The 27,182-nt window shown below is 36.0% G+C and overlaps 2 protein-coding genes across 7 annotated transcripts in view; one reads left to right on the top strand and one right to left on the bottom strand.

The window, feature by feature from the left end:
• Positions 1-27,182, top strand: part of COG5 (component of oligomeric golgi complex 5) — a 170,949-nt gene that overhangs the window by 27,709 nt on the left and 116,058 nt on the right. Inside the window, exon 1 of one of the 3 annotated variants that reach the window (XM_064422024.1) lies at positions 14,286-14,352. The exons of the other annotated variants lie outside the window; for them this stretch is intronic. Coding sequence (XP_064278094.1) covers positions 14,301-14,352 — 52 coding nt within the window. The 5' untranslated portion in view covers positions 14,286-14,300. Of the gene's footprint in view, positions 1-14,285; positions 14,353-27,182 lie in introns of those variants that run through there. 3 annotated transcript variants of the gene reach the window in all.
• GPR22 (G protein-coupled receptor 22) lies at positions 636-6,667 on the bottom strand. Of its 4 annotated transcripts, none has more exons than XM_064422040.1 (3): positions 6,215-6,589; positions 4,157-5,216; positions 636-2,244 (listed from the first exon to the last, which is right to left on the bottom strand). In XM_064422040.1, the coding sequence occupies exon 3, from the start codon at positions 2,217-2,219 to the stop codon at positions 918-920; it is 1,302 nt and encodes a 433-aa protein (XP_064278110.1). In that variant the 5' UTR covers positions 2,220-2,244; positions 4,157-5,216; positions 6,215-6,589; the 3' UTR covers positions 636-917. The 4 variants fall into 4 exon arrangements, with proteins under 4 accessions (XP_064278110.1, XP_064278113.1, XP_064278114.1 ...); XM_064422043.1 differs by having other exon boundaries at positions 4,956-5,216; XM_064422044.1 differs by having other exon boundaries at positions 4,157-4,253.

Genomic DNA, 27,182 nt, shown 5'->3' with positions numbered 1-27,182 from the left:
GGCATTTAACAATCATATCTGTGTAGACAGATAGTATGAATGAAAAATTCCTGTATGAAGTGTCCTTGTGTCACACTAGAGGTCAGTGTGAAAAATCTAAGCCTTTGCACAGGATTAACTTGGTTGATTGTCTTTTAGCATCAGCCAAATAATTTTCTCGTCCATGCTTTTTTCATTCATTTAGCCTTTTACCCCTGCCCTGTCCTTTGTAATTATTCAAAGTTGTGTATTTTCCATGTAGATATTGTGGATCTGAGATTGTATATGCAAAACTTTTTACTTTTCTTAAGGGTGCTGTCAATTTTTGGACATGAATGGACAGCATGAATTTTTTTCCCCATATCAAAAGTTTCTGAACCATTCACTGAAGGACATAATGTAAATGGCTTTTTCTGTGCATGGTAGTCTCCTGCTGGAGAAGACTGAAATAAGTGGAATATCTAAAAATGAGGTCAAAATGCATACAGGTTGTAGCTGCATAATATTCAGAATACTCTGATCAATATTGTTTATGAATTAAATTTTAAAACACTGTATAGTACAAAATGGTGAATTTGTGCTATAGAAAAGTATTCCCAAGTGCAATTTTTGCTTAAAAATTCTTTTATATTTACAGAGAAACTGAGCCATACAAATATTTTTAAAAGTTTGCACTTCTTTAAGGCTATTTATTTTCTAAAAAAAGAGGACTTGAATATTTTTGACAAATATACACATGGTGTTACGCTAACAAACAGCCATGCAACATATATCTTACATAATGAAGAAATTGAATATACAAGGCCTACTCTATTTGACATATATATTGAAAATATACAGTCTCGCCAATAGTTAAAAAAGTTTTTCTTATTTGGCAGTATTTTTTTTTACAATTTGTTCAAATATTCCGTTTGATGTGTTTTGGTGAATACTGAAATCTAGTCAGTGACAACCTGAGGTACTAAACATTTCTGTCTTACTTCGCTGTCTTCAAAGGTAATCTTTTTGTTCCTTTTAGGCTCTATCCATGAGTTGTGTATTACAGCGTTATTTGGCAGGGGATCTGCTTCCACTATTGAAACAACTCGCTTTTTCATCTTACTTTTCAGAACTTTCTGAAACTTTTGCCTCGTGAATGCGTAAAGTAGAGGGTGAAATATAGTTGTTCCATATGCCATTACTAGAAAACATAATCTCAACTTTACCAAAAGGTCACTTGGGCCCAAACATAAGATAGTGGTGTTTAAAACAGAGATGGGTGTCCAGCAGAGAAGGAAGGTTGAGATAATCAGGAGGGACATTCTGAAGACTCTCTTTTGCCGTTCTCGTCGCTCCCGGTGCCGTTTCACAGCTCGGCGCAGAGCAATTATGACCGACACTGAAGTCCTTACACCAAAGACGACATTTTTTCCTGCACTGCTGTGGGACACATCCGTAGTCTCATGCTGCGTTGTCAAAGAAATAGTTTTTTTCTTTCTGTTTTTCTTCTTTTGTCCCGTTGTAAATCTTGTACCAATCCGAATATTTAGGGCCTGGAGTATTTTGGTGTATGTAATTAGCATTACTATAACAGTGAAGAAAAATATTGGGATCTGAACGAGAATGTGGTAGTACATTCCTAGCTCAGTGTGGTACTCGTTTGTACTCACGCACAGAAGTGTCTTATTTTCCCAAGTGCTTGCACTTTGAAGACTGAAAAAGTTGACTTCAATGAAAGGAATCAGGAAGGAAAAAAGTGAAATGATCCATATTGATGTCATTAATATCACAGCCCTTCCCATGGTCAGGATTCGATTAGCAGGTTTTACGGAGATGTCGTATCGGTCCAGCGTGATAGCGAAGACGTTGATTGCAGTTGAAACGCTTGCAAAAGAGACACAAGCCTCATGGAAGCAGCAGATGAGAGCAGTGTTACTCTCCAGTGAAAGCAGAAGGATAACTATAGTTAGAGGAATACATCCCACACAAATTATTACATCAAGTACATGAAGGTTCATTGTAATTATGTTACTGACAGAATTGATTAAGTTGGATTTCATACAGTAAAGTACCAGCACGGTGAGGTTGCTGCCAAGTCCCAAAACAATTTCTAACATCAAAAATCCAGTGAGAGAAACTTGAAAGCTTAATGGGTATGACAGTGGTTGGTACATGTTGGTATCGATGTCATCAATGGCATCTCGAACTGTAATGTTAGATTCGGACTGCATGTTGACTTCCAGAATGGGGGACAAACACATTCTTTTGTTGCAGCTGGTTTTTCTCCTGAAAGGTGAAATAAAATATGGAACTATTTGATTTCTTTTTTTAACACTTACTGTAGATTAATGCTGGGGAAGGAGGAGGGAGGAGAAGCAATATTCTTACCAAACTCTTAATTTACAGTATATTTAGAGCTTTAATTGGCATGGACTCAAAAGCCTGAAGATCTAGAATAAGGTCTTTGCTTTTTGAAAGAAAGCAGGATTTGTTTGAAAGAAGAAAAAATAGTGAAAAGCTTCCACTTAGGGAGGCAAGCCTTTGTTTATAGTGATGTGGTTTTTAACAAAGGGCTCATTTGTTGAATAAACCATACTTTGTGCATAGCCTTTGTATTGCTTTGAGGGTCATTTTAGAAGAATGTTGTTAAGTATTAACAAATTAGTGATCAAGATAATTTTAAAAAGCTCTTGTGGAAAAAGAAGTGATAGGAACATGGAACACTGTTGCTTATATATCGTAAAAAAGGATATTTAAATTATTTTTGCCAATTTATCCACCTCTTTCTTGTAAGGTTTACAGTAATGCTGAAATGTGACGTTCTGCAATTTACCAGATTTTTACAGAGTTTAAACCTCCTGTTCATTTTAATCTTCTGTGCATCTATGTGTATGATGCCTGCCACTACAACAACTTTATATAAGGGTATATAATTTTAAATACAAAACTTATGTGGGTTTGGGAAATTGAGTTTATTACAAAATACTACATTTCATTTTTCTGATTGGAATTTTCAGTTCTTTAAGAAATCTATGCCTACATGGAATGGAAGAGTATTTAATTTTATTCCAGAATATATTTAAGGGGAAATAATTTCAGCAAAGAATATTTAAAAAGAAAATTGTCTCTTTCAGGTTTTGATTTTGGTTTTTTTTTTTTGTTGTTTTTTTTTTTTTTTTTTTTAATACAAACTGCAATCAGACCAAGCAGATTTATATACATAGCATGTTTCTCTTAGGAATAAGTAAGGATCAAAAAGGTATTTATTTTATCTAGCAGATTTTTTATTTTGTGTCTCATCTGCTTAGTTTTACACATGCGGGTAAGTTCTAAATATAGCATCTGCATGTAATACCTGATGTTTGTGTGATTTATATCGTCAGCCAGCTCTTGAGTTTGTAATTGATTGAATAAATAAAAGAGAGGTTATTCAATTTCTTGTTATGATACTGGAGGGATTTTTTTCTAGGTAGCTTTAAATTTAAGAGGGGACGTATTTGGCATGAAAATAAATTGAATGTCGACCTTTGTTCTATTCTGAACATATTAAAATGGATAGCACTAAGGTGAACAAAATTGAGCTCTTTTAAAATGAAAGTATGAATTAAGCACACTTGGGATACAGTATGCAAATAGATTTCATCTGCAGTTCTGAAAAGCCTCAGTTGAACAATACTATTAATTGCAAATTGAAATTGTATGATGAAAATTCTTGGTATTCTTCAACAGCTATTTCACATGTACCTCTTAAATAAAGAAGATGTAAATTAGAACGTATTACTCTCAGGTGTGAAATGAAACAAGAAATATTTCAAAAGCTTTGTTTCATTTCTAATGCAGGCAACCTCTCTCTGTCTTACATTAACCCTCAGGGATATGATCTCCTCTTGCATGCTGTCCTGGCTGTGAATGGGTTTCAAGAAACCATTCCAAATGCATTGTTGAATAAATGAACTTCTTTTGTATTAGCAAAAGCCAGGAAGAAATCAAAAGCAGATCTGCTAAAACAAATGACAGTCTCACCCTAACATTATAGCAGCCGAGATTTTGTGAAAACAGAGAACCTCAGAAGTGTTATGAGGTTGCCATGAATAGATTAAGCATCACCTCGCTGATGCACTGCCTCGGTTTGGGGAGGCAGAGCTGTGTGGACAGGAGCTGGCTCACCCAGCACCGCGGGCAGTGCCGGGGCACCTACCTGTTCCCTGTGCCTCAGGGGCCTGGCACAGCGTGGCAGCAGCTGGGCAGAAACTGACACATGCTGTCACTGAGACATTTCTGACACGCACTGTAACCTGGAAATCAAGTGGTAGCTGAGCTCTTATTTCATTTCTTGCAGGTTTTTTTTTGTTTTCCTTTTTTTTTTGTTCCTGCAGTTCAGCAGCAAAAAGTTCTGATTAAACATGGGGACTTCTTAATTGCCTCAGATACTTCTACAGACCAGGGCATATTCTGTGTGTCTGTTCTGAGTTTCAAGCCAGCAATAACAAATAAACCTTCTTTTAAGTGATGTTAATTTCCTTCCCCTGTTGCATTTTGTAGAAGCCTGTTTTTATTTTCCAGGTTTAAAGAACAATATTTTCTGATCTCTGTTTTCAGAGTGTGTGTAGACATCCTTAGTTTATGGTTGCGTATTTCTTTCTGTAATATTCCTGCTCATTACTTTTGAGTGATGGCTTAGTGAAAGAAGTTGCTATACATCATAAAATCCAGTTCATGTGCTTTGAGAGTAACCATGGGTTACCTAATTTGGTTTATTTTGATTTAAGGAGAATACATAACATCATAAAATTGAGAGAAAAATATCCATTAGTCATTATGACAAGTAAGTTATTTAATGAGTAGTATAGAAAAAGCTTGGTTAAACCTTTATTCAGCTTGCTGATGAAGTATGCATATTCTCCTTTTGGGATTTCATGTTTCATTGTCTCTTCATGCATCAGTAGTTTCCACAATTCTGGTTTTAAATTATAAATCCCTCTTTAAGAAATGCTCACCATTTTAAGAATCAATCATTGCACTCTTCTTTTAATGAAAATCTGAGCAGATGTGTTAGTCTTCCATGTATATTGTTGAAGTGTCATGCACATAAATGGTAATGCAAGTGTGTTCCATGTTTTGTTTTTAAATCCTTTATGTCATAAGAATACATTTTAGGGATGCATCCTGCTGCTCGTAGGTCATACAGCTACAAAGATACCCGGTCAACTGCATTCTTCATATTGTCAGTAGTAAAACTGAATTAGTTGCTGCATGCCCTTGTGAAGGGGAGGAAAAAAAAGGTTAAAAGTAGGGCTTATAATTTCAAAAATAAAGTAATGCAAGAATGTATTTTCTAATATCACTTATTTAATGAATAAAGGATCTCTAAAATTGGATCTTATAGATTACATAGAAAATCAGTTTGCCTGCTCTTTATTTGCTAGTAAAATCATATTCTTGAATTTAGGTTTTTTGGACAAGTTTCCTGTTCTCCAGATAGTACAGGTTACAAAAAATCCTGTCTAGAAGCAATAACTGTTGGATGCAGAGTGTCTGTGACTAAAGCTAGAAAATGTAGTTTTATAGCTCTGGTGAGCAGGTAGTTTATGCATACAACTCTCTTGTCTTTTAATGAGAAACTGAACAGAGTTAATGAGCCTTTTAAAAAATACGCTTCTGTTTAATTTGCACACTGTTATACTTTCCTTTTTTGAAATAGATGTTTAGCAAATCCATGCTTTTAATAAATGGCTTGTATGTACAGGATAACGAAAGAAATAAGTTTAAAAAAAACAACAAAAAAGGGAGATTTCTTGAGCAATCAGAGATTAGTCATATGAGCCAACCTTCATAAAGCAGTAAGTATGCACTAATTACAGACTGCCTGATCCTTCGAAGAGTAACTGAATAAATCTGAAACATATTTAACTGCCAATATTTGGAAATACTGCTGAGGGAGGAAAAGCATATTCCCGGTTGCTTTATGTGGTTGTTTTCCCCAATACTGTATGAGCTTAAACTGTACTGTCTTCATGTTGTACGAACAAAACAGGTTCTTAATAATCTATAAGACTTTCATACAGAATAACATTTTTCTATCATTATATTTTTAATGGGGAAGGGGAAATAGAATTTAAATATTTCCTGGTCTCAAATATAACAATATATTACTGCTTAGTATAAGTTGAATCTGCTTTCTTGCCTTTTTTTCTCCAATTTTTAATTTGGTTTAATGTTGCTTATTCTGCATATCATAATAAGGAACAGGTCTTACCTCCACTAAAGATTTGGTAAATTCTCGATGCAGGTGAAGCAGTTCCAGGTTGAAGGGATTCATTTTGTTCACTTGTTAGCAGAGTAGAAGGGAAAGAGGGTAATAAGCATATCTTCAAAAAATGACCTTAATGAAAATTTGTGCCTGTACTGTGCCATTGTTTCAGCATACTGCTCATGTATACAATTGCTTTAGTTCTGGTTTACAGGCTGCTGCAGTCTCCCACTCTTCCTACGGTAGAATCAATAAGCATCTGAAAATACATAATGAAAGTAATTTAACATACTGAAGGCTTCTTGTCTCCAGAGACACCACTGAGATTCAGGCTTTCTAAAAAAGAAGAGCAGTGCTTCTGAGAGGAAAGCTTGCGATGGGCAGCTTTTGCAGAATGACAGCCTACCTTGTCGCTTCTCCTCACTGCAGAGAGATGCAGTGCATTCACTAATTTTGATTGGTCAGTGATGTTGGGCTTTAATTGTGCTTCATATATGGGATTGATGCCCTCCCTCCCCCCAATTTATATAAGGATTCTTTTATAAAAGGACTAAATTTACAAATGATTTATGAATTCTGGAATATATTAAGGGTATGCCTGTTTTATTTTTACCTTTTCACTCTTTACTTTGTGTACACTGGAAACCACATGGCACTGAGGAAAAAAAAAAGGGATTAAATGATTATTACTTTAAAAGCTTACAACAGTCTGTATTTGCCTACTTTCCTTTTCTGAGCCTTTTAGGTGTTTGAGTTTTTTGTTTGATTTTTTGTTTATTTGTTTTGGTTGGTTGATTTTTCTTAAGAACATTCTGAAATAATACTGTAGCCTCTTTAACCCACACTGAATTTCACCGTACTTGTTTACATGTAAGTGGTCATCTGGGTTTTGTAGCAATAAGTTATATTCAGGATAACTTGATGTACATGCATATATTAGGAAAATTTATGCTAGGATGCATCGAGATTATTCAGACCCTGATAATTATTCAGACGTGATAATTTGGTTGATTCATAATCAGAAAAAAAATATTTTTAGGATCCATCACTATGTGCAATCTATGTATAGTTTATGGAGGTTATTAATTTTGGTGAAATGTAAACTTCTAAAAAAACTTGCATGTTTCACATGAATTTTGCTAGAGACTTGACAGGTTTTTCTAAGGATGTCTTTCTTGCATGATGTTCTTGACCTTCACTTTGCAAGGGATGTCTTTGTTTTCACTTTTTGTTTCCTCACTTATTTCTGAATCTGCTCTATCGGTATAAGTAATGCTCACAACCGCGTAATGAGAAGTGTAGCACAATACCTGTTTTAATTAGTACTGGTGCTAAATAAACCTTGGAAATAATTTCAGTATAAACCCCAAAATAATATTTTTCAAAATTGGTTTGCTGAAAGAAATAGTTTAAGAATATCTGAGTATAAAATGCCCTATAGGTAGTTTATAACCTCGAATGAACGTGGGGCTTTTTTCACCATAATTTAAAAGATTTTTAAGGGTTTTTTTTGGTAAGGTGTGATAAAGTACTAAATGTTAAAGTAGAGTTCTTACATAAGTAACTGTGTTAAGATGGTAGTTTAGGTCAAATTTTGATGGAGTACTCTGTTTTTAGGTTGTTAATGCGAATAAGAATGCATTTGTGTAATTCAGATGTCTTTATTTCTTTTCTTTACTTTTTCTTTCAGCCAGACATCCAATATATTATTTATCTTTAGGTAACAGCGTGCTTTATTTATTTTAAAAAATGGCTTCATATCCATCCAGCATGCTTCCTGTTCCATACTCCTTTGCATTCAGAAACCATGTAGATAAAGATTGCAGAAACTTTGAACAGAGATCACTAGGTACCAGCTGGCTATGCTGAGTAGCAGCTGATTGAGCCCTTTGAGCTGTCTCTGTATCATCTGCCTCCCAAGAGCTTGAAACCAATGATACCAGCATAGCTCTTAAAGGTGATGTGATAGAGAGGATTCCTGAAATGAAAGCATAAATACTAATATATTAAAGAGATTTACTTGCTTTACTTTCAGTATGACTAAGGATAAGTAAGGAAGCCTGTCTAAATTTAAACAGATGAATCTCCATCTCCCTTTCTAATTCTTCAGTATGTGCCTGAACAAAGATGGAGGTATTGGATGAGCTGTACTGTTAGAAAAAGATGTACACACGGAGGAAGATTGTAACAGGATTTTGGGTATATCATGAATATATGGTTCAAATGCAGGCAAAGGGGTCACAAAAGACTACCTATATGACAGGAGGTGATATTGGCAGAAGTTTTATCTGCAAAAAGTGTTTGAGAGGAGTGATAAGGAGCTGAGTTGTGAACATATATTAAGCTTAAGTTTTCTGGAGACAAAATCAGGAAAAGAAGCAGTACCATATGGAGGCAATCAGGAGTAGGTGGATGGATAGACATGCTTATAAGCCATTGCTGTGCAGATGCTAGTTAAGATGGTGTGAACAGATGACTTCATCCTCAAAGGGTAGATAGGGAAGAGTGGGCAAAAGGAGCCATGTGCAGGCACCCAGCATAAACAGAAAATGTGCTGTTCTTATACCTGTTTCTATATCAGTACAGATGGGAGAAAGAATTTGACTGGTATTTTGGCATTTAGGGTAGTGAAAAGTAGGGTGAAAAGGTAATGAGAAGGTAGAAGTATCAGGGAACAGCAGGAGTCCTAAACCAGGAGACTGATGATAAGGGGTCTTAGGATTGAGAATGGCACCACAAGGGGAGAGGGGGATCCAGATGGTAACAGAGAATAGACTGTGCAGGGCTGAGGCTGCTGGGTCTCATGTGGGGGGGAAAAAGAAATGCAGAGAGGCAGGAGCTTGAATCAGAGTGGAGCACAAGGTTGTAGAGGCAAGTGCATGTGAAGGGACACTGGATGCACAGGGGTAGAGATAATGGCAGTTGCCATAACACACACCCCTGTAGTACTTCTCTAAATTCAATTCAGAAGTCATAGTTGTATGTGAGAATATATTTTTCTGGTTTGCTGAGAGGAAGAAGGCCAGAAATTTGCAAGTTGTAGTGTATTTTTTGATCCTCTTCTGTCTTTTACCTAATGTCTTGCTTTCTATACAGAGAAGTAATGTCCCAACATTGACTGTTACTGCATTCCCAAACCATGGTAGGTCATCTCTAGATCTGAAGGTCAAAGCTCTGCTGTTGAGTTTATAAGATCACCCTGAATCAGTTTTTTGAACTGCAGTACTTTAAATAAGCTGAATTAGTTTAAAAAGACTCATTAGGCTCAAAAGATTGAACAGGGCCAAGTGAAGTACCCAGTTCTAATGTTTTTCTATCAGAGACCTTGGTTTTGGAGTTGTAAAATTCTTTTAATGTGTTTTAGAGTTTAACTTTACATAAACCTACTGCAGACTATTTTAAGATCCAGATGTCATGGATCTTCATGAAGATACTTATTGGCACAGTTGTGAGACTGTGTCTGCTCACTTCCCTTGTTCTCTGTATTATTCTTTTTTTCATCCTGAATGCTTCAGCAACACTTTGTTTCTTTGTACTGCACATCTTGTTTCCTAGTCTGAATCTTGCTGCTCATTTAGTGACTATTTAGAATTTTACTGCGTCTGGGTCTAAAAATGTCATCTGTTTTCATATTAGCAAGAGACTTGAGATCCTAACTCATACAATTTTTTTAGTGCCAGATAGTGTCTTTATAGCTCAAGTTGCTTTAGAAAATGAATGTTGGGTGGTTTTGGATATTCTGCCCTGGGATTGTTGTTCAGCATTATTTACATGGTGCATCTACACAATTCCAGCTAGATAGCTCCTCTGTACCTTTCATTTACCTACTCTGAGGAGTGTCATGCACAATTCTAACCTAGCTTCTCTGAATATTTTGTGATTTGTATTTGTTCTAGAAGTTTGTGATCTGTACCTAAAATTGTCTCTTACCTTGTTGTATCTCAGTTTCCTCAATAGTCAGTTGCAAACAATTTTGTTAGAATATTGTTGAAAATCCAGTAACTTCTACAGTATCAAGGAAAAAGAAGCAATGGATAATAGCTGTTTAAATCTGGGAGTTGTACTGATGTGCCCTTGTTACGCTGAATTTGTGTTCTGCTTTCTACCTGATACTGAAATTACAGCTTGCTGGTCTGGATCATGCTGTAGCATGCTTTTATGTAAATCTTGACTCTTGACCCATACACAAGATCTTGTCATAAAGGTTTTTATTATTATTTAAGAGTGATATGCTGAATAGATGATAAAAATTCTGTTAAAATTTGTACATAGTACCATTCTGACTCGGATGGTAACATGGTCTTTTCTTCCTTTGGCTCAAGTACTTTATTCTCATTTCTTTAATCTATGGAGAATTGCTCTAAGGCTATTATTCCTTTTCTGCAGCAAGGACTGACATCCAAAAAATGAATTTTCCATTCAGTGTCTTACCCTTAAAGTTTATTTCCTTTTCTCCCTTACTATTGATTGCCATCTTGCTTTGTTTTGTTATTTTTGTAATGACTTATTTAGGTTGGGTTTTGCAAGGGTTTTTTTTCCCACTTTTCTAACATTCATGTTTCCCTTGACAGAAAAGTCATGCACATGGGACATTGTTGTTCTCGGTTTTGCTGCTGTAGAATTACATCCCTGGAAAAATCTGAATTTTCCAGATTAATTGTATGTTGTTTCGCTGTGCTTCCTCTTGTATTTACAAAGATGAAGACCTTTGGAAGCAGCACAAAGACAAGTATTTTAAAATAGGCATAGAACAGATAATATATAAATGATATATATATAATAGTATAGTATATATATATATATTACATGTTTATGTATTTTTATATATAATATGTACATATTAATTTTCAAGTTTCAGAGTGAATGATAGCATAGCAGCTTAAGTGTGGAAAAATTAACTACATTTGCCATGGAATAAGAATGTCTTATAAGATTCCTTTGGGTTTGTATAACTATTAGGCATAGATTATTTGTTCAGTAGTATTCCATGTTAGAACAACTGTTGACCTTTTCAGCACTGGAAGGTTCTGTACTCATGAGGAAATGTGTAAGTTAGAGAATGCCCTTTAGCTATTAATATCAAACATGTATCTGGTTTTAGTTGTGCACAGTGAGGTGATACTGAAGAATTGCAAAACCATTGCTGGCTATCACTCAGATGTAGGGAAAGCATCCTTTTTGTATCATAACAATAAATTTGGTTAAGTGGTACAGCTAAATCATGGTCCTAGTGCATTATTGCACAATCATTTAAACGTTTTAGTGGAAAGAAAAAAAAAAGCAGTGTCAGTTATGCTCAGGAGGGAGGTATGGCTGGTAAATTTAACAGCAATTTAAATAACATCACTGTGGCTTTTCTCCATGGAAGTAGTTTGTCCTATAGTATAAACATTCATAATAAGTGGTGCTATATGTTGTAGTAGTTTTTGGCAAAAGTTTAATTAATGACTATAAATTTAAAGATATTTTTTCATTTTTCTTTAAAAATTGTAATATTGCTATGAATTTGGTTTCTCCTTCATTACAATTGTGCTTTGACTATTCCGAGAACTTGAGAGGTTTCTGCTTTTGTAAAATATTAGTAGTTCGAAGTTGATAATTGTTACTGAATTTTAGTGAGGATTTTCATTATTATGGAAAGGCTTTTGGAATTCTGACATCATATCTTTTGTATTGCTTTGAATCTACAAATAAAAAAGGCACCTGCTCGTATTGTGTGAGCCTTGTGCCTGAAAGAACATTTGTTCCCAAAGTTACAGCGTGGTTTAGCATAGCAGCTGAAATGTTCCGGAGCTGGAGTCCTGATGCTGTGTGGCTGTAGAATGAGGAAATACTGCCTTATAGTTTGAAGTCCCTTTGGATTGCTTACCTTTCTTTCTTGAAGGTATTTTGTGTGTTGGAGGAAGTTTTCACTGCTGTTCCTGCTGCTGGTTGGCTGTGTTGCCCAGCACCTCCAAGTCCCAGCTCCTGGCAGCTCTGTGTTTGTGCGTTGCACAGCAGCCTCAGTGTAGAGCTGTCAGGAAGTGTTCTGCCTGGCTGATTATGTTGCTTTGGACTGGGAGGCAGCTGAAGTTAACATGCAGGGTTGAAGCTTTAGGATCTGGTTCAGGATTCTTTGTCAGATATCCTTGTTGTGAAAGTCGTGAGTAGCCAGGTATGCAGGATGGGCAGCAGCAGGAGCAGCACTAGTTGCCCTGTTACAATCCCCTGATGCAGGGGTTTGGTTACAGACCTTCCTGCTGTAATATCCTTTAAGTGGAATTGCTAATTTAAAACAAAATCAGAAAAAAGGAAGATTTGCTCTAGAGTGTTTATTCAGCAGAGATCTTGGATAGACTTTGTTTCTAGTAATTTTGTAAACTAGAAAGGCAGTACCATTGTCTCTTAATTAAGACAAAGTGCTCACATGGTGTGCCTAGTAGTGAGCATTGTTCTAGCTGAAACTAAAAGACAAATGTTAGGTTCTTAATTGGCCTGTAAGTAAAAGTGAACACAACATGAATAGGTATCAACAGTCGTGTCCCTTCAATTTTTTTAAGACTAACACAACAGTGTAAGTGTTACCACAAGGGTGACTTCGTATGTGTCACTATTGATCAGCTTGGCTGATTCAGTTTGGAAAGACTACAAAAAGTGTGTGAAAAGGAACCAGTCGGCTTACTACCCTTAAAATCAAAGTTCAGTGATGCTGCATGTGACAAGAACATACTTTGCCTTCTTCAGGCAACAAAATAAAACCTAAGGGCAGTAGTTAGATTCTCCCCCTTGTTGTGAATGCCTGATATAAGCAGTTAAAATAATGTCAGCCTCTGTGTTTGGTTCAAATGTAGGAAGTTCTCCTCATCAGTCTGACAGTGGTGATTTTCCACAAATTAAATTCTCAAAATCTGAAAAATTATATACAGTACATTTTCTTTTCTGATTTTTTAAATGAAAAATTACTCTGCTGTTCCCTCTTTGCCACCTTGGTTCTGCAGTTGTTTTTATAAGGTTGTTCAGGGAAACTGATAGAAAATCTGTTTATGTAGTGCCATAAAAAGACATATGAGAGAAGTTTAAATAGTTTAATAAGCTATAATGATAAATGCATAATAACATGGAAATTGAACTAATTTAGTACAGTGTGTTGGCTTCACATTTCCTCTACTAAAAAAAATTCATTTGATTGATGTGCATGTTGATCTAAATTTAGATTTGTGTTGGTATCATATTCAGTTTATTTTCGTTCTTCCTCTGTTGTTTGGGTTCATTCATTTTCATAATTTGTATCCATAATGTAGTTTAATTTTTTATTGATTATTGAAAAACATCTCTTACTTTCTTAAGTGGATAAATGAAAGAGAAATATAAACCCCTTCATATTTTCTGTTTTTTTTTTTTTAAACATATCTATTGTAGCTGTAGAATCTAAAATAAATACCTAAACTGAGTTAAAATGCATGCATACACTTGCATATGAAGAACTAATTTTATCTGTGAAGCTCTCAAATATCAAGGATTTTTGTGCCTAAACCATACTTTCAGTTTTTTTCCATCTTCTAAAGTATTTTTAACCTCACTGCATAATTGTTGTCTTTGAAATCACTTACTGTAATACTAAAGAAAACCACAGCTTGTATGAAAAATGCTTTCATTTGCTGTTTTTTAGGAGAAGGCTGAGAGCAGTAGTGTCAGTGGTATGTCTGAGGAAGGGAATATTGTTTTGCATTGTATATGGTTGATGCCTGGAGCTGGTTTTGCAGTCATTAGGCTTGAAGCCTAATGTTTTATTTTACCAATAAAATCTTGAGAAATTTAAAATGGTTGTTCAAAACATTTTTATTGCACTGATGGATGATGAGCAAATACAGGTTTGTGGAGAAAAAGCTTGTCAATTCTTCAGCAGCCTTCACTGATGATCTACGTAATCAATTAAAACATATAGGTAGCAGGAGTTGCAGTGGTAGGAGCTATGAAGTGTAGTTGGAATAGGAAAAAGGAAAAATGTTATGTGCATTATTTCTGGTACTTTGTAAAGTGAGAGACTTAACTATTTCTAGGTAGGCTAGCAGCTCTGCAAAATAATACCTTGGGTTAGGAGCTCCTGGAGGAAATGTGGAAGACGAAGAATAGCAACAGCAACAGCCCATCAAGAGGAAAACCTTGTGAGTTATTACACACTGACTGCCTGTTACCATGCTGCCTTTCTAAAAGAGAAATTGCCTTTCTGACACAAGTAGAGGTCTTTTATAGTTCTCATTCTTTCCACAGTAGATATGGTGCCCAGTAAGAATTTATTCCCTCTGAGAGACGGCTGAATATGGAGAACATTATTAATCAAGCAAATTGGTTTTAATGCGAGGAAAGAATGAAAGGAAAGGAGAGTCTGCCCTTTGAAAGTGGTTACTACTTTAAACTTGCTGGTCGTTAGGCTTGAAGTGTTTTTCTTTGAAGTTGCTTTATGTTGTAATACCTTTTCTGAGGCCTTGCTGTTGTAGTAAAAAGAAAACTCGGTGTGCTCTGTTCCCCCAAGGCCAGTTGGTTTTTTTCCCTGCAAATTTTGTATATATTCTTCTGAAACCTATTTTGTTTGCCACCATCAAAAAATTCTAGGCATCTACCTGTTTATTTGACTCTTGCTAATACCCTGTTTAATACTCCCACTCTGAAATCTTGAAGCTGGCATTATCTCAATAAGCAATACAGGTCTAGGCTAGAAAACTTCAACAGGGATTTTCCTATGCTGTTTGGGTGTATCTGTATGTAAGAACTCAGTGGCTCTTGAAATGTTGGTTGAGTGCAAACCTTGATAAATGTTGCAGGCTGTGTTGATAGCATTTGTGAGAGTATAAAAGCCACTCTCAGTAATCTTGAAGCCTGTAGGCAAAGCAGTTATTACAGTATACCTTGGGACAATAAAGATTGATACTAGACAGAGTTTTAGTTTGTATTCAGTACCCTTAATCTAGAGTGAATTTATATGGACAGTTAGAGATAGTATGGATTAACATTTAAACTAAGAATTTTAGCTTGTTGTGCAATGTCCATGACCATGGACATTATTGTGTTTTGTAGAACAACAGTTTGGTTATGTCCTAGATGCCTAGTGCAGATCTGGAAAGGCTGTCTATATTTCATTAATCTGCCCAGTCTCTGTAATACAAAATCAATTTCTTTTTGAAGAATGCATGGACTGTAGAAATTTTCCACATTTATTCTCTTTGCAGATCTTTAAGCACAGATTTTTAATGACTAACTAGACTTGACAAAGTTAAACCAAGGAAATGTTTTGGAGTAGTAAGGAGAGAATTGGGGTTTGAGTGGAAAAAATAGTTCATGTATCTATCTCTCAAGACATGAATTTATTTTTTTTCCTAAAGTAAAGTAATGTATTGGCAAAGTCAGAATATAAATTATTTCTTGCACTAACTTTACTTTTATCTAAATTGCTTTAAGCCCTCAACTGCATTGGAAGAGGGGTGGGGGAGCAAAACAAACCTTCAGAAGATGCAAATAATTAATGAGATTTAAAAAAACGTATTGATGAAACACTATAGAACTCTCTACTTCATAATCAATCTTTTGAAAATTAAATACCCACCCATCTCTAAGGAAACAGCAGCATGCATAGAAGATTGTTAAACACAGGCCAAAAATGCAAAACTGTGTTTCACCTGTAATTTGACACTGAGAAGTTGTTGCTTCCGACATCAACTAGGAGGTTAAATTAAGTGTAAAGATGATTCATAAATAAAACCTATAACAAGCAGTACCATGCTGTTTAATGACAGTTAAACAAATCAATATTACGAGTAGAACAAACTGGACATCATGTTTTTATGTGTGGTACTTTGAGTTCTGCCATACTGAGAAGAAACTGTCATTAATATATTAGGTGCCTTGTATTGGTGCATTTCCCCTTCTCTCATTCTTCCCAGTGCCACCTTACGTGTGCGTGACGTGGCAGAAGGAAGAAGAAAAGACACCTATTGAGGATGAGCCAGGCGTGGAGTTAGTTGCATGAATATTTGATGAGAACTAAAGGAGTCACACACAAGGACAGGGAAATGGTGAGAATTGCTGCAAGGGTGACTGAGCTGCTCTTCAGATTTATTTATATAGGCTTTCTTTGTTTTCTTAATGATCTTTTGCTATAAATAGACAAAATGTTGGGTGTTGAATTTCATGGTCGCTTTTGTACGAAGCTGCTAAGAGCTCGACTTGTAACCCTGCTTTAAGCTTTGGGTGTTTTGAAAAAATTCTTCGGCAATATTAGTATTTCTTCGCTTTGGTACCACAATATAATTCTGCTGGGTACAATTGCCATGTATGGCAGTTGGCTGAATGGCGTCCTGTGATCAGCTGGGCACAAAATTGCCTTGAGTAGATTTGATCCACAACACAAGGAAATGAGAATGGAAATGGGATTGATCCCAAAAATTCCATGAACCAGCAGCTGCAGAGGGAACTGTGGATTGTAGAGAGTCCACATAAAATTGCTAATCTGTAATTTTAAATCTTTGTTTAAAACTGTGATTACGATGCAAAGTTTTTCTTTCTGTGCTAGCCTGGAGACATCTATATTTTTCAAAGTACATTTGAAGATTGCTGAGAGTTGCTAGATGTAGATACTGAAGAAATGAATTCACCAAATCACTAATCTTTTTAATTTTTTAGATTCTTGTTAGAAATACATCCAGCTGATACAATTTAATATTCTGGTTTTGTGCGGAGTCTTGGCTAATGCATCTGTTGAATGAATGAATAAATAAATTGAAAGAAATGCAGTTTTAATTCTGGAAAAACCTATTTTTATTTTTTTGCTTGTAAAATTGGCAGCAATATTCTACTCTAGGATAGCATTATTGGTTACTGACACAGTGGAATAATAGTAGCAGTTAGAAATGCATGTGAATGTTGCTGAGTTTTGTAGCTTGAGTTTTTATTATTCTTCAGAAATTTTAGCACCTGCAGAATAATGCAAGAAGCTGGATTCTCTTTTGACAAATATTACACATTCACAGGTCAGTGTATAGTTTCCAGTTTCTATTGATTACTATTGTCTAGTAAGTGCTTGTTAGATATCAAAGCAGTGAACAGTGTGAGCAGGTCACAGATTAGGTCAGCCTTTCTTTGACAGGCTCAAGAAAGCAGCCAGGCAGGTATTGTTTTACCCTCTGAAAAGAAAAATTTATTCCTTTGACTGTGTTTTGGCTTTTGAATTCCCACTGAGCAATTTATTTATTTGTTTGGATATTTGTATGATATTTGAACTTTAAATGAGCAAATTCTATTATGCTTCTTCTGGGAGAAAAAATAATATCCAAATACTTTTAATTACTATTAAAATCCAACTCTTTGCTGTTCAGTTTAGCTGATACGTACAGGGCTACTCAAAATGCCTCCTGTGTCCACCACCCAAGACATTCTCAGCACTGTTCCAGGTCCTCTACCAAACCTGGGATTTTGGGGTGCCAACTCAGCTGGCACAAGACAGCTCTTGGTGCTCATGAGAAAATCTGTGACTTGATTAAAACCACTGTCACCACTGCCATGACAAGCAGTGCTCCATGTGAGCCTGACATGTGCAGCTGAACACTGTGTACAGAGTAGTTATTCTACAACCCCTGTGATAGATGTACCATTGTTATATTTTGTATGGATGGGTGTACATGTATAAAAAGTATAAAATGGTTATAAAAATGGCTTGTTTCACCAAAGTGCTAGGAATGACACTCTTTCTGGCAACAGAAACAATGTAATTGTTGAAATCTTCAAATGGAGATTCTCCAATGCATAGTGCATTCTTCAAAGTGGAATCCTTCTTCCAAAAAGATACCAAGAAAGAATGGTGAATTTGAGGATATGTGCCCTTAACAACAGAGGCTTTCCAAAATAACCTTTTTTCCAAGGATGGGCATGCTGCAGTGACAGTGGAAAAATCAGTTCAAGCTGTAGTTTGAATGGACATTTTTAGTTTGAATGCACATTTTGATCCAGGTTTTATTAATTTTGACAGTGGAGATAATTTTCCCCCTCTCTTCCATTTAACAAAAGTTTTTCTTTCAACATTTATTCTGCTTTAAAGTATCAGAAGTAGTATTATTATCTGTGTGAGCATTGGGAAGGAGAAAAGATGGACACAGATCTACTTAAAATCCCAATCTCTGATAAATTTAGATTTTTGTACAAATGAAGTAATAGCATTCCTGTCTTCTTTTATATTTTTAATAGAATCATAGAATCATTAAAGTTGGGAAAGACCTCCAAGGTCATCAAGTTCAACCTTTGACCAAACACCACCATGTCAACTAAACTGTAGCACTAAATGGTGTCTGTCTGGTTGTTTCTTGAGCACTTACAGGGTTTGTGGTTTTACCACCTCCTTGGGCAGCCTGTTCCAATGCCTGATCACCTTTTCAGTGAATAAATTCTTCATGATTTGCAATTTTCCTTTGTGTAACCAAACCAGTTCCTAAAGTTTAAAGAAATTATGGATTTATAGTTGAAGATGTAAGAAAGTTCTTTTTTTCACTTCTCCCACTTAGGTAGATTGCCTAACTCTCCATTACTACTCATGGGTAGAAATAAGTCAAAGGGAAAAAAAAACTGGGGCAAAAATAATTAATCAGCTGGGAATGGATGAAACATTGGACAAAATCCTAAAGTGGTATTACATAGGACACAAAGAATTATGTTTCTGTTATAGCACAGTTCACAGGACTTGTGTGGTCACTGATTTTGAGTGTAAATTTGTTTCTCAGACAAGTTCCTGTGTATTCAATTTCTTCCCTTTATAAAAATGCTTAAAATTATAGCCAAAAATGTGGTGAGATCTTAAGATGGGAACTGTAGACAAGTGCTACCTTCTAAAAGTTATTTAAAAAATACAGTCTCTATGGTTTGTGAGCAATTTTACAAACTGCAACCTTGCATGATGATTGAAAAGCAGTAGGGAAACTGATTTTGCTTCCAAGCTTCATGCATCAAATGCATTTTTAAATATCATGAGAAAGGGCTGTAGCAATTGCAGCTGAATATAGTATTTTCCTTTCCTTAGCTGTTTAAAGCTGAGCATCATTGGCTGTGTAAATATTGATAGCTTTAAAGGCCAGAGGAAAAATTACTGTGAAAAACGTAATCTGGATAGACTCAAAATACTGCAATTTCAAGACAAGATTTTGAACAGAATATGCTAAGACTAATTTGAAGTAATTCTCCCTTAATAATAATAAAATATACAAGTCTCCATGGTGCCCCATCACCTTTGTGCAGAAAAGGTCAGCAAAAAAAAATACTGCCACTGCTCAAAGGGTCTTTTACAATTAGAATTGATTGAAAAAATTAACAGTGCATGTGACATAAAATTTCTTTCATTAAATATGAACTTGTTTGAAACATAGACTGTAGTCCTTTATCAGTGCCTGCAGAGTGATACTTTACTCACACATGAAGAAGAAAACCTCTTTATGCAAACCATGGTTTGTTGGTTGCACAACCATTGCAGTTGTGCATGTTTTGTTTAAATTTTCTGAAAAATTGTATCTTCTCAGGCTCTTTTTAGGATTTCCTTGCTTGAACTTACATTCAAGAAAGCACAATTGAAGACATGGTGAAGTTACGGTCTCTTTTCTGTTAGTAATCTAGATATGATCTTTGATACATTAAAAAATATTAATTAATGCACTCGTTCCCATAACTACTAGAATGACTTCACTGATGTCTGCATTAAGCTGATGCTTATTATAAAAAAACCTGTTTTGATAGTTGATCGTGGTAATATAAGGGACAAAATTATAGTTCTGCCTTTGTGAATATAATAAATACTGCTCCTATCTGTATTACCAAGGCACACACATCTATCTCTGGTAAAATGTAAAGCACCATGTTGGCTTCCTAGTAAAATACTAAATATTAGAAGTAAGTATTTTCTTTCTGGTGATTTCTGCATCTGTGAATAAAACAGATTTATGGATGGTAGGGTTTTCTGTATGTTTATGTAAAGTTTCTATCATACTGTTATGCCACGCTTGCAGTTAGTTATGCATTGAGTTCTGAGTAAAGTGATCTGGATCTCAGACTGAACAAACCAGGCTGGATTTTGAATCAATTAGAGCATTTTTCAGTCTGGAGAAGTTTATTTTTATTCTTGAAGGGAGTTCAGCAGGCAAAGATGTTTTACAGTTTCTACTTTATAACTATGTGTCATCTTGGACAAATCCTTTTTACCTTCATTCGTGGATGGATTAAATAAATTGGCAGCTTGCTTAGACAGAACCTAAGAAAAGCACAAAGAAAAGGCATTTCTGTCTTGGAACATTACCCTGCAGCCCTTTGACCTGCCTCTGAATTGCAGTGAATGACACTTCCTTTTTCCTTTTGATCTTGAAGCTTGATTTATAAAATAATAGTTTACTGTTCTGTAGTAGCACAGAAATCAGGGTTATGAGGTTGGTTCAGAAAGAGAGTGAATGAAAAAAAGGACTGGTATACATACCTGTAGAAGGAAAATAGTTATGCTGCTTGGTTTCCCTGCATAAGTGATCCCACTTGAGAAGGCACAAGTGCAGTGATCCCATTTGTAGAGAAGTTCTCTGAATTCCTGCTCAGAGAATAGGAAGGCATTGCAATCTTGAAGTTTATGGACTTGTGCTTTTGTTTCTAGCCCCAGTTTCAGGTTGGAAAGACTGAGCTGTGAAAGTTTTGGTTCATCAGTTTCAGAAATTCTGAAGTGTTACTTATTTAAAGCAGGTTGAGGTGGTGGCACCAGTGTATTATGTAATGTTATACTCTAAAACATTGCCCCTACCAAGGTAGTCCAGAAGAATCTGGTTTATATCACTCTGTTGTAATGTATAATAGGTGACCTACTTTCTTTCTACATGGGAACACAAAGAACAACACTATATTTATGTACTTTGAGATCTTCCTACACATTTCTCCATCCTTTCTTTCTTTAGGTTTTTCTTCCTTTTTTCTATTCTATGCCCAGAAATTAGAGATTCAATGAAATGAAATTACTTAAGCTTTTCCATTTGACCAGCATATCAAATATGCATAAATTTCTATTAAATGTAATCCTAAATGGTTTTCTTATTTTGAAAATAAGAAGGACTTTTGTTTATACTCATGTGTCTTTAATATACCTCTGTATTTGTCTGAAATTTAGGTTTTAATAAGTGTCACATAATTTTTTTTTCTTTTAAGAAACCCTTATTTAGTTTTTAGTGGGTTTTTTTTCTTTATAAGGGAGGAACTCAACTGTTGCATAATTGACTGTGAAAAATGTATTATTAAAATTGATACAGGGAAAATGCTGTTAGATATATAGCTTAAACTAGACACTTCTCCTTGCACTGACCTTTTCTACTGTATAATAAAACATACTATTGTAACCAAGTCAGATAGCAGAAAATTTTCCAGTAGTAATGTTTTTCAGATTTGTGGCATCTGTTCAATTGGCATTTATGAAGCACTTGGAGATACTCAGATGAATGAGGCTGTGTTAGTGTACGTGTTAGAGGGCACCGTTAGAAGGAGCAGCATGTCTACATAATTGCATCTTGGACTTTTATAAATTTAGTTGTATAGAAACCATCCTAAGTAAAACTGCCATGAAAGGCAAAACATAAGCATTAAATTCCTTGGATGCCTTTTATTGGGAAAGTAGGATTCATAAAAGCACAGTATGTTGCAGGCTTTATTTCACAGTTCTGCCAACACGAATCCAATCTGAGCTCGAGCACAGCTGCTATTCCTGCCAGTCCTCCTCACTCTCCTGATGGAGCTTGATCAGCTCTCTTTGTTTTCTCTGTTCGCTTAAAATGAACGCTGTTTAATGATCTTCACTAATGAATTTGTGATGTCCTGTTCAGGGACTTTTATCTATGGAGTGCTTCCCCCCCAGCATTAAAATATCCTTTACTGACATAGTATAGGGTAAGATAATGAGAAAAAAATAGATGTGAAGTTCAGGATGGATTGTGATGGATAGAAATACATAGAGAAAACTAGATGTTCTTACAACAATTGTGCTATTCTTTTTATCCCTGTAACACAGTTACTCCTCCTCCGCCCCCCACACAACAGATTTGTAATGAAAGAATAGAATCTTGTGCAGGCTGCAACTCCCAAAGGTAAAACCCACAGTACTAGACTTCCATCTGTATAGCCTATTTTATTTTAGGGAGATTTCATTTAGTTTTCCTTGGTTAAATTAGTCTGAAATACTGTCTTTGCAAGTTCATTAAAATTATTCTATAATGGGCGTCTACCGTAATTTTTGAGGTTTTATATTCAGTTTCTTGGTGGTGGTGCTTGCTATTTACCTGATGTTCTTATCAGCTTTCTGCCATGTTCTGATGTTTGTCATGCTCTCTTGCCTTTGCACTCACCTTCATGGCCAGTAGTGTTACTCCTGACCTGTTCTCTGTAGAAGTCTTTTGACCTGTCCTCTTCCACCCTCATAGTAAAATACTAGAGTAAAAAAAAAAAAAAAAAAAGTCACCTGTGTTAGTTATGTGTAATTGGAGTGGAGAAGGGAATCCTCTTTGATTGAATAATATATTTTTATAGAATTTAAGAAGACTATTTCACGTGAATACTTATCTGTAATGTTTACGTTTACCCAATGTAGCCCTTGCTGATTAGTAAGGGCTTTTATCTGCTTGAAGAAACTAAAGCTATACGTGTACAAAAAAAAGCCCCCCAGGGAAGGGGATTGTGCTGGGTTTTGTTTCTACTCTGCAGCCAGCATGCTAAAATGTACAGAATCAATACTTGGAATCAATACTGGATAGTTTCTTAGGAGCAGTTAGGATCACAGAAGGCCTAATCCTGATGAGATCTGCGCATTGGATCATTTAATAACCTGCACAGCCACGGGGCAAGTGCAGCCTCAGTGCTGAGTGCAGGACTGGGCACAGGCTGCTCGGAGCTTGGCTCGCCCGATGCGGAGCGAGCGCTCATCACAGCTCCACAGGCTGGGAGTGCTCCAGGGGGTACTGACCACTGCTCTTCACTGCCTTGTGAGACACTATTGTTATCTCTCTCCTTTGCCAAGTAATCAACCCCTCTTCCTCTAAAACATGAGCAAACAGCTGAATTAAGTGAATTTCTATGAATATACATAGGATCCACCTAAGTTCTTTCGGAAAGGGCAGTGATTGAACATTTGAAGAAAGCTGATACCAATTACTATCTGAATAATCTGAACTTGTCTAATTGCCATTTGTAAACACTTCCTACCGTTTGTCCTTATTGAAGGTACTTGTTTCAATACCAGATAATCTTGACACTTTTTTTTCCCAAGTTTGTTGCTCTACTCAGCTCTATTCTCTAAAGAATTTTTATTTCTGCTTTGAAATTTTTGAGTGCTTTTGCCACAACTAATTTGTGCATTAACTACTTTATATGTTGAAGGCATGTGCTAATTAGTGCTAATGAGTTACTGAGTAAATGGAAATCAGAATAGATACTAATTGCTGGGTAAGAGAGTGAAAACTTGATGTCCCTACAAACCAAAACTTTACAGATTCAGGTACAGAATTTACAGAGTTCTGTTTTTTATTGCTTTAATGTGAAGCTTCCTACACACAGTGGATTAAAGGCTGGCTTCCATCTCTGGTTAACTGATATAAATTGTTGTCCTGTGATTCTTTTCTCCTTGCATCTCTGCCATGCACAGGTGCTTGTTCCTAGCATAGGTGTATCCAGAGGAACGAGGAGCTGAGGCTGAGCTGTGGCTGAAAGCTACTGGGGTCATTTTCAGCAGAATGCTTGTGTGGATGCACAGCTGGGGAGGAGATGACATGGCTGGGGGAAGGGAGGCAGCTGGAATAAAAACTGATAGCATAAACTGATGTGGAACTGAAGCACGAAGCACAAGAGACTTGGGGTCTGGTACCAGATCAGTATCTTCCCTTTCTTAAAATCTGTGGTATGGTCATATTATATACAAGTAGGTGTTTGAATTATTATCTTTCCATGGAGGTCCCTGAAGACTCAGCAAAAGAGGGGTAGGAGAAAGGGACATTATGGAAGAGCTCAGAATGAGTAAATGGAATGACTCATAATCTGGGCCAGTTGAATATTTGCTTATGAATAATTTTGAAAATGGGACATAACAAGTAAAAGGGACAATCAGAAGTCTAAGCAGTACTTCTGGAAACAAGTTTTGCCAATTAATTTTTTACTTTATCTCTATTGTAATAACATTCCTTTGATATTGCACATAGCTGTTGGTATGATCTGCATGCTGTGGATTGAGATTGCCATGGTATCTGTTATGGTTTTAAATACATTTTTCTAAATGTGGATGAGAAAATTAAAATAATTAATTTTGCATGGACTCTGAGACTAGAATTGACCACAGCCATTTTGCTAGCAAGGTTTGCACATTCTTTTTATCATCCTTAATAACTGATTTTCTGTAACTACTAATGGAAAGAGTTGAATAAAAGGTGATAAACTCAGATGTTTTTTTAAAATAAGGTTACAAGTCTGTTAAAGCATAAATGTGTTAACACTACTGAATTCTGTAGGCCTTTTAATACAGTTTAATTTAAAAAACTAAGTGAAAGGTAAAATGCAAAATACAGGCCCTGAGCAACTGGAATGATAAGAGTCAATGGCAGACCAGCTTTCCCATGTAAAAGATTGGCTTCATCTTTGTTTTCTCTCTTTGTGGATTTTATTCCATTCCAAGATCTGCAGAGTCCTTAAGCCTTCCAAACATTTTCATATTTGAGCTGGAAATCTTCTGTGAACATAATATATTGAAGAAATCTTGATAGCGTTTTTTTCCCGAACACCTCTAAGTTTTTTTGTGATTTCCTTATTCTGTATTTTTAAAACTCTTTTATACTTCATTAGCTGTTTTAGCAGCACAAAATATCCCCTTTCTGTCAGAAGCTGACTTAAAATTCCATCCTTCATCCATCCACCAAGCACCTATTGTTACTTTTTGAATTTAAAATTAGGGCTTAATGTCATAAACCAGTAGAAATGCAGTACATCTAATATAAGTATTAATGCTATTTTTAAAACTTACAGGATGGGAGAAGAACAAAAGTGAGTGGCAGTTGATATAGTTGCTGGGACAGGGTAAGGGATTCATGGAGAGGAACCCTCCTGTGTGAGCAGAAGCAGTGAATTGGGGTGAAGCATCAGACAATTATCTGCAGTTTTGTGCCTCGATCAATATGCAGTTGTTTCGTGGTCTTATTGATCTTTTCTGCTTATTTAATGTACTTTCATTTTATGAGACCTATGCAATCATTTAATGGAGTAATTTGAATTGGGTTTGAATTATTTTCACTTGCTGTGACGTTGTTTTTAACATACTGAGTTCATTACTGGATATCTGTACCGTTACTGCCATTAAGAGAAGAATAGCTCATCTACAGAACCAGGCAACTTCTGTAGCCAAGTGTCCCATATGAAATGATTTGACCTTCTTGAGAAAGTTGCACACACTCAGTATCTTTATTCCAAAATGCCAAGTACTGTTCAGCAGTTTATTTGGGGGTTTTGTTGGTTTTTTATTCTGTTTGTTTTCTTGTTTACTCTGAAAACTGGGGAAATACTAATTCACAGCAGAGTGGTTTGATGGCAGTGTGAGCAGTGCTGAAGATCAGCTTGCTTATAATAGACTTTGCTGAGCAGCAGCCCGTGCACTGCTGTGTGACAGCATCATTCTTAATTCTCGGCTCGCCGTGCGCCTGCCGGTGCGTGCTCGACGCTCAAACCCAAGTGAGTGCCTCTCGCAGAGCCTCACAGAGCCCTGGCCTTGTGCTCTCGCGGTGCTCAGGTGCCTGGGTGGCTTCTGTCTGGGCTGCACGACAGAAGTTTTGCTGTCATAGCTCTTCCAGATATTCCTTTCAGCATGCACGGAATGGTGTAAATGCATTTTTGCCAAGTCAGGCTGAGTTAGCTCTGGAGTGAATTGCACCAGCAGAAGCCCTTTTCTACACTTAGGCTTTTTTTGGCATAAAAATGCTGTAGACCTTTCACTTCATCCCAGGATGATACACTAGGAAAAGTTCTTTATCTAGAGCTGGACTTAATATGTATTAAGAATAGAATATAGAATCAACGTTGTTACACTTGAGTAAGCAGAGCTAGTGAAAAATACTGGGTGAGTCATGATGAATACTGTGAGTCTTTTTTTTTCTATCCCTCTTTTTTGTCCTCAAAACAATTTGATGGGGCTGGTTTAACAGATGGGCAGAAAACCTATCACTGTGTGTTGTAAAACCGTTTCCAGATGAAGAACAGTTTTCTTAAGTCATTTGCACTCTTTTTTCTTTGTTCAACATTGACTGAACTAGTCAAAACATTTTAAGCACATTAAGCAATAACATATTAAGTAAGTCTATAAAATAATTAAATTGGAACTAGAAACTGAGTTATTAGAAATATTTATGTTAATATTTGACTTAGTATAAATCTTACAAGAACTACTTTTGTATCTTCTAGGAACCCTAGAACCTTTTTATCTAAAGGTTCTAGGAACCTTTAGATAAAAAAAAAATGTTTGTTAGGGTTGATGTGCTGTTTCATACTGAAATATTTAGAATTACCCGGTCAATTTATTTCTGAATTGAAAAGAGCTGTGCTTTCTCTTTGTTGTAAATGCTCAGTATGATGATGAAGCACAGAAACTTAAGGTTTTTGTCTCTCCTTCCAGAAGAGCTTGTGTAGAGTTATTAAGGTGTTGCAGCACCCTTTGTTTTTCATGGACTTTTTTCAGTACATTTTCTTGTACAGGAAATTTCACAGCAATGAGTTCAGATAGAGGTTTAATGGTTCTTCCTTGTCTGTTTTGGCCCTGGTCACTGCTCTGATGAACTTTTATGAGTCTGCCCTCTACATGTTCTTTGGGAAGACCCAGACTTTTAAAATTTATGTAAGGTTAATAGTCTGCATAATATTGCAGAGTCTGAGCAAGTACTTGGCAGGAAGTCCCAAAAAGCTGTGGCAGATTTATGTTGTG

Source organism: Passer domesticus, chromosome 5 (genome assembly GCF_036417665.1).
Source record: "Passer domesticus isolate bPasDom1 chromosome 5, bPasDom1.hap1, whole genome shotgun sequence".
NCBI classification, from domain to species: Eukaryota; Metazoa; Chordata; class Aves; order Passeriformes; family Passeridae; genus Passer; species Passer domesticus.
Note: the sequence above shows the minus strand (reverse complement) of the source record. Positions and strands in the feature narration are given on the sequence as shown.